This window comes from Hemitrygon akajei, chromosome 2 (assembly GCF_048418815.1).
Source record: "Hemitrygon akajei chromosome 2, sHemAka1.3, whole genome shotgun sequence".
In the NCBI taxonomy this organism is placed as follows: Eukaryota; Metazoa; Chordata; class Chondrichthyes; order Myliobatiformes; family Dasyatidae; genus Hemitrygon; species Hemitrygon akajei.
This window is the reverse complement of record NC_133125.1, coordinates 45,087,722-45,101,363: the sequence shown is the minus strand read 5'-3', so window position 1 is coordinate 45,101,363 and position 13,642 is coordinate 45,087,722. Positions and strand designations below refer to the sequence as shown.

The following is a 13,642-nucleotide window of genomic DNA, read 5'->3' as shown; positions in this document are numbered from 1 at the left end:
CACCAAACATTTCCTGATCAGACTTGCACAACAGTGAGGAGGAATTTTAGACCATTCCTCCATACAAAACTGTTTCATCAATATTTCTGGGATGCTTTGCATGAACAGCCCTCTTTAGGTCATGCCACAGCATCTCAATTGGGTTAAGGTCTGGAGCCTGACTCAGTCATTCCAAAAGCCATACTTTCTTTTTAAACCATTCTATTGTTAATTTACCTTTGTTTTGGATCATTGTCTTGTTCCATCATCCAACTTCTATTAAGCTTCAAGTGACAGACCTCTACCCTAACATTCTCCTGTAAAATGTATTGATACAAGTTTGAATTCATTGTTCCCTCAAGGATTGCAAGGTGTCAAGGACCTGGGTCAGCAAAGCATCCCTAAACCATGATGCTCCTTCCTCCAAACATAGCAGTGTGCATTTCTGCCAAAAAGTTCAACTTTTGTCTCATCTGTCCACAGAATATTGTGGAACATCTAGGTGGTCTTTTGCAATCTTGAGATGTGCAGCTATAATTATATATATTTTTTAAGAACAGTGGTTTCCTACGGTGTCCTTCCATGAACATTCATGTTCAGTGTTTTTCTTAGTGGACACATGAACAAGGACTTCAGCAAGCTTTAGAGATTTTTGCAGGTCTTTTGCTGTTACCCTTGGGTTCTTTTTCACCTCCTTCAGCATTGCATGTAGTCTATTGGTATGATCTTAGCAGAATGCCCACTCCTAGTAAGAGTAGCAATAGTACTGAAATTCCTCTTTCTCTTTCTGTGGACTGACGAACACACAGGTATTCAGAAATGTTTTTGTAGCCTTTTCCAGCTTCATACATCTCTACAATTCTTCTAAGGTCCTCTGAAAGTTGTTTTGATTGAGGCATGGTGCACATAAACAGATCTCTCTTGAGAAAAGCAGGCTGTGTCAGTAACCTTTGTGTGTCTTTTATATGGAGCAAAGCACCTCTACAACCCACACCTCTAATCTCTTCTCATTTATTGGAACACCCAACTCCAAATAGCTTTTGTAGAAGGCACTACCCCAGAGGTTCACAAACTTTTTTGAACCTAGATTGTGATTGTTTAAATGGTATACTCCATATTGACAAGAAGCACAATGTTTGCTATTAGTTTAGGCAGATTGCGTGTATTATTATGACTTAGATGAAGATCAAACCACATTTTATGAGCAATTAATGCAGAAAACCGGGTAACTGCAAAGGGTTCACAAATATTTTCTTGCATATATAGTCCAGCAGAGGAACATGCCTTTCAGCTCACAATATTCATGCTGACTATAATAACAATTTAAACTCATCCCATGTCTGCATATTGTCTATATCCCTTCACATGCCTCTTAAAACATTGCTATTGTATTTGCTTCCACCACCTTCCTGGTAGAGCATTCCAAACACCTGCTGCTGTGTTTTAAGAAAAATAAACTTGCCCTACAAATCTTTAAACTTTCCACCTCTCCCCTTAAATCTATGCCCTCTAGTATTTGAAATTTCCATTCTAGGTAAAAGATTCTATCTATGCCTCTCATAGTTTTATCACGTCACTCAGCCTTTGAAGCTCCAAAGAAAACAATGTTATCCAACATCTCCTTATAGCAGGCAACGTCATGATAAACTACTTTCACACCCTCTGCAAAGGCATAACATCCTTCTTGTAATATAATGAACATCACTGGACAAAATACTCCCAATGTGGCCTAACCAAAGTTTTATATAGCTGCAAAGTGACTTAACATACTTAGTGCTCTGACTAATAAAGTATACCATCCACCTCATTTATCACTGTCTACTTGTGTTGTTACATTCAGAGAGCTTATGGACTTCCAACCCAAGATCTCTCTATACATCAGGTGCGCCAAGGGGTTTTGCATTTACTATATACTACCTTATAAAGTGTTAACACCCCACACTTACCCAAATTAAGTATCATCTGCCATTTCTTTCTGCAAATTTCCAACTGGGCTATATCCCAATGACCACTTGTCATCTGCAAACTTACTAATCAACACGTGTATCTTTATCCAAGTCGTTTATATCAATGATCTCAGCACTAATCCTTGTGGGACGCCACTAAACACAGAACTGCAGTCACCATAGCACCACACAAGCACTAGAGTTTGTCATCTATGGACAAGCCAATTTTGAATCCATCCACATAGTCTGTGGATCTCATGTGCCTTAATCTTGTAGATCAGTCAACTATGACATTACCACGTACCTTGCCAAATGTTTTACTAAAGACCACATTAACTGTTATTATTCATCAAAGCTCAATCAAGTTTATAACTCATGACTACCCTGTAAAAAGTAATGCTAATTATCCCTAATAGGCCCAAGCTTTTCTAGATAAATGCAAACCCAATCTTGAAATATACTTGCCAGTAATTTCCTGGTTTGTCTTTATTGCGCTTCTTAAAGGAACAGTAAATATTAGCTATTCTGTCTTCTGGGACCTCTCCTACAGCTAAAGAGGTTTCTATGGCCCCAGAATTCTCCCTTGCCTTCCTCAATACCCTGAGATAGATTACATCAGGCCCCAAGGATTTGTCCACCATAATATTCTTCAAAGGACTCAACACCATCTCCTCAAGATCAACACGCTGTAGAATATCAGTATACACCTTCCTGATCTCAGTTCCCCATGTTCTTCTTGATGAATGCTGCTCATTTAATGCTCATCCACTCTCGTTGGCTCCAAGCATCAATTCCCCACTTTATTTCTGTCCCCTCTTTCTGGCAAGTAATTTATTTTTGCTGGAGAAGAGGTGAATTTTGGCTAAAGCAAAATGGTTATCTCTAATGTCGAATTATTTCCAGTTTTGAGTTTTACGCAGTTATTGTGGGAGGGGAAAGTAATTTGAGCGGAGATTGTGGAGGAGAAAAAAGTGGAAGTTAACTTGTAAATTTCTCTTACAAGTGCATCTACAGTTTTAGCAGTATAATACATTGTGATTTACACTGCGCAATATTAAAACAGGAAAGACCAATTAAAATAAACAAGGCCATCAGATTCAGATTCGACACATTCCAGCCCATTCTTCAGGGAAAAGTCTGCAGTCACATTTGGAAACAGGGTGAAACTGTTTTGACAAGTGGTAAACATAGTCTTGATGTACATATTTACAGTATAGTATATATAGGTCATTGTCAGTTAGTTGAAATGTACCATTACCAAATTGGCCTATCTAGAGCAATGTCAGAGTTTTGAATCTGGTTAACATTTGATATATTCAAATAGTTTGAATCTGAAAATACAACAAAAATCTACATTGTTTGTTCTCTATATTTCAGAATATTTGGAAAAATCTGCTATAGCACAGAGTTTACATATATAAATAAATGGGATCAGAATTTACTGGAACCACAGTACATTTACATTTAATTGATCATTTCACAAAAAAAAGCCATGTTTCACTATTTGAACTCTGCCTCATAATTTAAAGCAATCAAGAAATTGGCTCCACATGACTAACAGTGATAGACAATAGGTGCAGAAGTAGACCATTCGGCCCTTCGAGCCTGCACTGCCATTTTGAGATCATGGCTGATCAACTACTATCAATACCCGGTTCCTGCCTTGTCCCCATATCCCTTGATTCCCCTATCCATAAGATACCTATCTAGCTCCTTCTTGAAAGCATCCAGAGAATTGGCCTCCACTACCTTCCAAGGCAGTGCATTCCAGACCCCCACAACTCTCTGGGAGCAGTTTTTCCTTAACTCTGTCCTAAATGACCTACCCCTTGTTCTCAAACCATGCCCTCTGGTACTGGACTCTCCCAGCATCTGGAACATATTTCCTGCCTCTATCTTGTCCAATCCCTTAATAATCTTATATGTTTCAATCAGATCCCCTCTCAATCTCCTTAATTCCAGCGTGTACAAGCCCAGTCTCTCTAACCTCTCTGCGTAAGACAGTCCAGACATCCCAGGAATTAACCTCGTGAATCTACGCTGCACTTCCTCTACAGCCAGGATGTCCTTCCTTAACCCTGGATACCAAAACTGTACACAATACTCCAGGTGTGGTCTCACCAGGGCTCTGTACAAATGCAAGAGGATTTCCTTGCTCTTGTACTCAATTCCCTTTGTAATAAAGGCCAACATTCCATTAGCCTTCTTCACTGCCTGCTGCACTTGCTCATTCACCTTCAGTGACCGATGAACAAGGACTCCTAGATCTCTTTGTATTTCTCCCTTACCTAACTCTACACCGTTCAGATAATAATCTGCCTTCCTGTTTCTTACTCCCAAAGTGGATAACCTCACACTTATTCACATTAAACGTCATCTGCCAAGTATCTGCCCACTCACCCAGCCTATCCAAGTCACCCTGAATTCTCCTAACATCCCCATCACATGTCACACTGCCACCCAGCTTAGTATCATCAGCAAATTTGCTGATGTTATTTTCAATGCCTTCATCCAAATCGTTGACATAAATTGTAAACAGCTGTGGTCCCAATACCGAGCCCTGTGGCACCCCACTAGTCACCACCTGCCATTCCGAGAAACACCCATTCACCGCTACCCTTTGCTTTCTATCTGCCAACCAGTTTTCTATCCATGTCAATGTCTTCCCCCCCCCCCCCCCCCCCCCGATGCCCTGAGCTTTGATTTTACCCACCAATCTCTTATGTGGGACCTTATCAAATGCCTTCTGAAAATCGAGGTACACTACATCCACTGGATCTCCCCCGTCTAACTTCCTGGTTACATCCTCGAAAAACTCCAACAGATTAGTCAAGCATGATTTTCCCTCGGTAAATTCATGCTGGCTCGGCCCAATCCTATCACTGCTATCTAGATATGCCACTATTTCATCCCTAATAATGGACTCTAGCATCTTCCCCACCACCGATGTCAGGCTGACAGGTCGATAGTTCTCTGTTTTCTCACTCCCTCTTTTCTTAAAAAGTGGGATAACATTAGCCATTCTCCAATCCTCAGGAACTGATCCTGAATCTAAGGAACATTGGAAAATGATTACCAATGCATCTGCAATTTCCAGGGCCACCTCCTTTAGTACCCTAGGATGCAGACCATCTGGACCTGGGGATTTGTCAGCCTTCAGTCCCATCAGTCTTCTCATCACCATTTCCTTCCTAATGTCAATCTGGTTCATCTCCTCTGTTACCCTATGTCCTTGGCCCATCCATATATCTGGGAGATTGCTTGTGTCCCAGATGTATGGAAATTGCTTAGTGAAAACAGATCTAAAGTACTCATTAAATTCTTCTGCCATTTCTCTGTTTCCCATAACAATTTCACCCAATTCATTCTTCAAGGGCCCAACATTGTTAACTATCTTCTTTCTCTTCACATACCTAAAAAAGCTTTTGCTATCTTCCTTTATATTCCTGGCTAGCTTGCGTTCGTACCTCATTTTTTCTCCCCGTATTGTCTTTTTAGTTAAGTTCTGTTGTTCCTTAAAAACTTCCCAATCATCTATCCTCCCACCCACCTTAGCTCTGTCATACTTCCTTTTTTTTAATGCTATGCAATCTCTGACTTCCTTTGTCAACCACTGTGGCCCCTTTCCCCCCTTTGAATCCTTCCTTCTCTGGGGGATGAACTGATTTTGCAGCTTGTGCATTATTCCCAAGAATACCTGCCATTGCTGTTCCACTGTCTTTTCTGCTAGGCTATCCATCCAGTCAACTTTGGCCAGCTCCTCCCTGATGGCTCCATAGTTTCCCCTGTTCAACTGCAACACTGACACCTCCGAGCTGCCCTTATCCTTCTCAAATTGCAGATAAAAACATCATATTATGAGTGATACAAGTTGCGTACAATTATCTTAAATGCTTGTCATTCCTCCACCTCCCCCCACACACACAACTCTACTGCTCTAAATTCATTTTTATTTTTCATCTTCCTTCCCAATCGTTTTTGCAATTTAATTTTGCAGCTAAACATTTAACCAGTACTTGCTCAATTATCTTTCAAAGGCTTTTCCCACTTAGTTACTATACTGCTGTCCCAAATTTATCTACAGTTAATCTACTCCACTAGACCCTTTTAACACCAATTCTACCCTTTTCCCAACAAGTTTTACTTCCATTGTAACATTAGTCAGTTAGCTGTAGCTCATGAACAATATTTCTTGCCTATTTCCTTATGTTAATTGAAGTTTTTGTTACTCTTATACTCTATTCACTAATGATTTGTTTAGTGTGGCTGGTGCTTGACATATGAAACAAAACACTACAATGTTTTCAAACTACAGCTTTTCTCCTATTACTTTCATTTTAGATTTCTGTTGGAAGGAATGTAAAACTCAGTTACTTGAGGATAAGCCTGTGTCTACATGACCAGGGTTTATTTTTTAATATATAAACATCAGAGTAATGCATGATCTAATTAAAGTAAAAATAATACAGAAAAGCAACAAAATTGTAAATACTGGAATGTAATTCTTATTCAGTGTTAATGGCCTACAAGCTAAATAAGAATTTGAGTTTAGTTTAAAAGTTATATTGGTGAGACCCAACGTAGATTAGGAGACCGCTTCGCTGAGCACCTACGCTGTGTCTGCCAGAAGCAGGATCTTCCAGTGGCCATCCATTTTAATTCCACTTCCCATTCCCATACATCAATCCATGGCCTCCTGTACTGTCATGATGAGGCCACACTCAGGTTGGAGGAACACCTTGTATATATCTGGGTAGCTTCCAATCTGATAGACTAAACATTGGTTTCTTGAACTTCAAGTAATGCTCCTCCCCTTCATCATTCCCCATCCCCTTTTCCCCCCTCTCACTTTATCTCCATTGCCTGCCCATCACCTTCCTCTGGGGCTCCTTCCCCCTTTTCTTTCTTGCATGGCCTTCTGTCTTCTATTAGATTTCCCCCTTCTCCAGCCTTGTATCTCTTTCACTAATTTCCCAGCTTTATCCCTCCCCCTCGCAGTTTCACCTATCAACTTTTGTTTCTCTCTCCCTCCCCTCACCTGCTCATCTTTTTTCTCCAGTCCTGCCAAAGGGACTCAGTCAGAAACATCGACTGTACATTTTCCCCATAGATGCTGCCTGGCCTGCTGAGTTCCTCCAGCATTTTGTGTGTGTTGCTTGGATTTCCAGCATCTGCAGATTCTCGCTTGTTTGTGTTTAAAATAGTATGATAGACATTTTAATTGCACTTTTTTATTTTTATATTTATACAACATTATAAAAAAACTTGCACAAGATTTTAAAGATGTTGATAGAACTAATGGCTTACAGCAACATGATCTACAATGTCTATACATCTGAAAATTTGCCTAATTCCAGAAGCAAACATCAACATTACATTTCAATTGTACATTTATGCTGAGTAGTTTTTTTGGGAAAAAAACACTAACTAATAAAGGACCATACATTTGTAATTGTACATTGTACTCTAATGGTGGTGTTTCCCCTCCCCCCACCTCATTAAAGAATATTTCCAAAATGTAATTGTGGAAATATTGGACTTTGATTTGTAAAATCAAGTCATATCAGAAGGCCCATTATCAAACTTACCCCTGTATAAATGTGTGCATATACACACTTGTTATGCCTCCTTCTAAACTAAGGCTGCATGGTGTTATATTTGCTGAGTCTATATTAAATAAAACAATTGCTCAAGGCAAAGGTATCAATAAATGCTCATCCGAATTGCAATTAATAACAAAAGGCTCATTCGCTTAAATGCCAATGAGTGATGAAAATTTCAAGACTATTGAAAACTTGACACTTCAATATGTCCAAGATACATTCCAAGAAGGGTTGCATGTTTTAATGAATAAACCTAGGTTCTTTTGATATTTATTAATTCACAAGCAACCCTTGGTAAATTTTCCCTACCACAACTTGCCCTCACCCAAGAACCCGCCACTCAGAAAATAAAAAAGTATGGTCCTTTTTACGATATAAGCCACAACAATTGGCACTGCTCTAAAACCAGTACATTTCAGCCTAGCTTACAATCAGACAATACAATAAGCAAACAGACAAACTAAAATATAGTTCTACATGCAAAGCTGGTTATGTGAAATGGCTCTAACTTTAGAACATGCAGAAAAACACATTGCATTTAAAAGATCACAATATAGAAGCTGTACTTCACATAGTATATAGCCCAAGTTAAATGATCAACTATTTTTATTACATATCCAAGATTGTGTCACTTATAATCACAAGCCCCAAGAAAATTTTAGCACTGTTGGCTCCCAGAAAAAGACTGTTAACCAGGGTCATGTCTGCACTGCATCTAAATCTGAAAGTCAATTTGTCACTCATTACTTCATTTTCAGATTTAAAGATCTCTGCCCGATTTGTCTTAGGAAGGACTTCAAATTTATTTCAACTGTAAATAGGGGTTAGACCTAAAACCTTAAAGATTGCATTCTATTAAATTTACAAAGTGACAACATTTGCAGAAACTCTGCCAACACTGTAGTATGAAATTGTTTACATATATTAACAAAACAGACTTGGGTTAGGTTAAAGAGTGGTTCATAAAAAAAGTATACAAGAAACTATTTGCTAACATAAATAGTCTAAAAAGAACATATGATCTGCCTTTGGTTGCTCACATTAGAATACTGGTTGAATCACAATACCTGCACATTGATGACTGAAGAATAAAATTGTAATGTGTTTATGCACAAGGCTAAAGAGAAGAAATAACTTGAATAAATAAAGCAAGCACTTGGGAAGATGGTTAACATGTTCTTTAAAGTGAAAATTATCATCCTGGTTCAGAAAACCCAAATAATGTTGTACTTCAAAGGCAGAACTCATAGAAAATATATCATAAGTTATTGAAAATGACTGCTAGTTTAACAGCAAAAGCTAGGTAGCTGCTTTTGCCTGTTTTGATAACAAACATTGAGAACGAGGGTTTTGAAAGGTCTATGAGTTAAAAAAAGCATCTTTTTATCATATTATCAGATTTAAGTGGCTTATTTCAGTGTTCTAAATTCCATTAACTAAATATAGAAACACAAGCCAAACACCTTTAAATCATAACTGACATATCATTGCATTAACAGCTTTGAAACAAAAAAAAAGTTCTATTTACATCAGAAGCTATGAAAATACCTTGTGCACTAAGAATTAACCAAACAGGCATTGTGCTGCCAAAACTATATATAGTCAATTAAAATCTACGGCTCAGATTATTGGAACTGGCAAATCAAAAGTTAACACTGAATCATATTTTGCTTCATATCCCAGAAGGAGCAACAAACATAGGACTAGTTCCAGCATAGTGTTTATTATGCTTGAGAAGTATTTAGGCACACAAATTGGTACCAGTTTTATTTTGGAGAATCTTACAACTACTAATGGTGTACACACCAGGAAAGCTTTAGGTTAATCTACTGTTTGCTAAAACCAATTGTAAAAATCACTACAAGCATTTTGCAGTAAGTTTCAATTGAGGGACTAATACAGAGCCAGATATGGCAAATGTTCATTCCTTGGCAGCTGATTTGAATGTTTAGATTATGCCTCTTTATACTTCAATATCCAGCCAATATTAATGCATTTTAAATCTAATTATTACTTGGAGAAACTATTGGATTTCCAGCAGTGCTCATGGAAATATATTCTGGTGTAATTAACAGCTGTCAATAAAAGCTGAAGAAAAAATTGGAACAGTAAATAAAAAGTATTCATGTCATATGATTGGCAATACTGTTATAGGATAAATACACAATTTGAAATACTACAGCAGGGATATCCAATGATACCTCCAATGGTAGAGGCTAAATATTTCAATTTGCACTGTCATGGTATAGGTAACCTATGCAATGTTTCCAAAATACCTAAAGAAACTAAAATTGTTGGCTTATCCACTATTAAATTTAGGAACACTGGCATTAATGTTTTAAATTATTGAGATTAAACACAGGCAGATGTTAGATCTGGGAGTGGTATGAAATATCTCCCGTTTGCTAATAATATTCTTTAGAGAGCAACACTGACTATAAATGTTCTCAATCTGGTCAATTTTAAAGGAGAAAATAAAAAGACTATTGCAAATTAATAAACTTGACCATGCATTTCTTATTAAAATAGATTATAATCTATTTTTTTGTAAAATCATATAGTGTCTAGCCTGTTTACCTCTCACAATTGCAACATTGGTAATATTTCAAAAATAGTTACTCAGTGGCAATACAAAAATTTGAATTTATCAACAATTTGTTATGCCATCAGATATTGTAACACTAAAATATCCTAACCGGGATAAAAATCATCTTTCGTTGCACTGCCTTTCTTACTGCACAATAAACCTTCATATTCTTAGTACAGGTAATTTTCCTGCATTCCTCTGATGAGGTATTCAAAGAATCTCAAGGCAGAAAACTTCTGACTGCTTCTCCAACCAATGACAACATACTTGACCTCTTGCAATTTCCTTTGACTGAATGAAAGCACACAATTACTGAAGACCCATAAGCAAGGTCTAAGCAGCAACTTCTAATGTCACCATTTGAACTGCAGTTTAATATCTACAATACTGTCGCCTACTGTACAATGACAGAATTCAAGGTTTACGATGGAGTATTATAGAAAGTACAAATATGATACAAAAGTTTCACATAATGTTTAGTTGTTAAAGGGTTCTTATTTTTATCTAAGTCTTACCTTGATGTTATATAAATTACATAAATTATTCAAATTTGACGATCAATATTCATCCAGCTAGAGGCAAATCGGTTTCTGATACTTATAGGAATTATTTCAGCTATACTGTGCAGTAACAACAGAAGCAAATTTTAGCACTTTAAGCAATTTAAAACATCTCAGGAGCACTGCAGATTATTATCAAATAAAACTGACACCAATTCATAACAGAACTATTGGGCAGAGAGTCAAAAAGGTACTTCTTAAGTGAAGTTCTAATGAAAAAGGAAACATGAAGACATTTGGTGTGGGGGGGGGGGCAGGGAGAGCCACAGTAACCAATGGTTGGAGATTAGCAAGCAGAAATGAACAAGATGTTAGAACTGGAGGTATGCAGATACCTCTAGGCCACAAAGTAGACAACAGTAAAGGGATTCAAAATTGAGAAGTCAATAGTGTGTTGTCACCTGACAGGAAGACAACTTAGAACAGTAAAGAAAGTGGATACGTTGAACAGGTGAATAACTGCAGAAGTATGGTGGTAAAAGTCGGACAAAAAGCTGTACGGATTGGAGATTTTCAAATAGAGCTGTAACTAGGATATAGTCTTTTTCAGGGGGAGGGACAAAATCAAAGACAGGGAGAAGGTGGCAAGATGCTTAAAGTTAGAGGAAATGCTAGAGGGCACGATGACCATGGTATAAATTAGTGGAAAGAGTTGGATCACCAGAAAGGGAGTTTGGTTGATGCCATCTGTGGAAAGCTAAGTTTGGCAGAGATTTAAGGGGAACTGTGAACACCCCTCAGCCATCAAAATCATGATGTCAATACACCCATTCTCATTAAACTCACAAATGTTAACAAACTTATTCACAAGTGGGCCAACATTCTGAGGTGAAATGTAGAACTGGATGATGATAATTGGTTCATTGGCAAAGTCCTAAAGTTATCTTTGGAAGAGGCAGTGGGACAGGAAACAGGACGAAAGAATAGTTCCTGTAGGCCACACAGTTTTTGGCAATTACACAGAAAGCAATTAGAGTCTAGTCAGTCTCTTTGGAGAATACCGAGAGGCAGAGAAATTGTGTGGAATTATGGAAATGCAGTGAAGCCTGGGACACATTGAAGAATTAGGTGGTGAAGAATGCTGAAGGGTTGGATTTTGGATTTAGGAGTGCACACATGCAGAAAATAAAGGAGATGGGATGGACTGGAGTGAAGGTTTGAGAAAAGGTAGAGAAAAATAAATAGAACAGTAAGCAAGCTGCAGAAATAGAAATTAGTTATTAAATTGACAAATTATTACACTTGAATGAAAATGTTTACAATATGCAGTCAATTAACCACCATTTTAGGGTAAAAATGTATCTTTTTCCATTGTTGATAAAATGCATACCAAAAATTAGCTACGTAAAATAAGAAAAACTGTACAAGTTATAATTTACAAAATAACATTGGGTGTTTTTAGATAATTTCTTGATGGTAATCAGAAGATTGTGTTAAATTTGAAACCAATATTGCTTAAAGTAAACCCAAAGCTGTTACATGGTCATAAAGTGTTCTTTAGAGCAGGAACCTGCAAACCTTATCCAAATTGGCTGGTTTATGTTCAACAACATGCTTCACCAAGTTGTCTTGAGGAGGCATTCACTTGAATCAAACTGCTGATATTCAACATGTGGAAGGCAGCAGTTTAAATCAACAGTATGCCATCTTTTCAGGGCAACTGGGATGGATAATAAATACCACGATGATTATATCACAAAAAAAAATAAAATTACTACTTCAATGACATACTAGTCAAGCTTTCCCAAAGATTAGCAAATTATTCTATTCCCCTTACTCCTTTATCTCATTAATTTCTTCAGACATATGCACTGTTCACCACATAACAAATTATGGCTAATTTATGACATTTATTACGTTCATTTTGAAAGAAAAGGCTTTATGAAAAATATTGAACTCCACTTCTTAATATTACTGCAACAGGCCATAAAGAAGATCTAATTCTATACAGTAAAATTTTAATAAATTTTCAGCTTACTCTGAGCCCAAAGATGTGCTCAACTTCAAATAAGAGTCACGATCCTCAAATGTGATGTTAAATAGAAACGAGCTATAAGACAATGACCAGTCCATTACTCTCTTCCCTCACCACTGTTTACCCCCCCCCCCCAATTCAGATGATTGTTTTGCTAAGTCGAGTTGAAATTTATGCTACTATATTTACTCACTCTATTGCCAAACCCTTGCTCATGTTTATTATCTTCTAGCACATTTGTGACAAAGTGCACTGGAAATCTTGTTTCCATTTCTTTTAAATACTGGTTTAAGACTTCCTTCTGCAAAAAAAAAACCATCTTGCGTTCATACCATCATAAATGGAAATATTTATAGAACCATTTATCTGATTCAAACTTCTGTTGGCAGAGATTATGAGCTTACACATCTACTGGACTTCTAGAAGCCTAGTTTATCAATGTCCACATATGGAATTAGTTCACGTACAGGCCAATATGGCCTTCCCATTATATTATGGAGTGCATCTAAGAAGTTTTTACTAAATCGTAAACATAAATGTGAAAATCATCATCAAATTTGATAAAATACACTGATGGTTTGGCTTCTACTTGGTGGATGACCATGCCAGTCCTCTTTGAGCCATCTTCTTTGGCGTATTCCACTTGTTTACCCACCAAGCTGTCTACTACTTCTCCTGGTTCTCTCTCAGCTGGTGGAGAATCGTTATCTGTAGAATCAATCAGAAATTTTAACCGTCAGCAAAACTAGGAGTCTGTAAATCATTCTACTTAAGCACTTTTTAAAAAAAAAGTAGACCACTTACCCTTCAATCCTCTCCACCATTCAAAATTATTATGGCTGATCCTCTATCTCAATACCGTATTTTTGATGCCTTTGTGACAAGAGATATACTAATGCCTTAAATACATTCAGTGATATCACTGTTTCAGTGGATAAAAACAAATCCACAGATTTACTACCCTCTAAGTGAAGAAACTGCCACTCTTCTCA

The 13,642-nt window shown here is 37.4% G+C and overlaps 1 protein-coding gene across 4 annotated transcripts in view; it reads right to left on the bottom strand.

Moving 5' to 3' along the window:
• Positions 1 to 7,140: 7,140 nt before the first annotated feature.
• LOC140741439 (spindlin-Z-like) overlaps positions 7,141 to 13,642 on the bottom strand; it is a 110,024-nt gene continuing 103,522 nt past the window's right edge. For all 4 annotated transcript variants that reach the window (XM_073071638.1, XM_073071650.1, XM_073071630.1 and 1 more), the window contains one exon: positions 7,141 to 13,358. In XM_073071638.1, the coding sequence (XP_072927739.1) occupies positions 13,156 to 13,358 (203 nt within the window). In that variant the 3' untranslated portion in view covers positions 7,141 to 13,155. The remainder of the gene's footprint in view (positions 13,359 to 13,642) is intronic.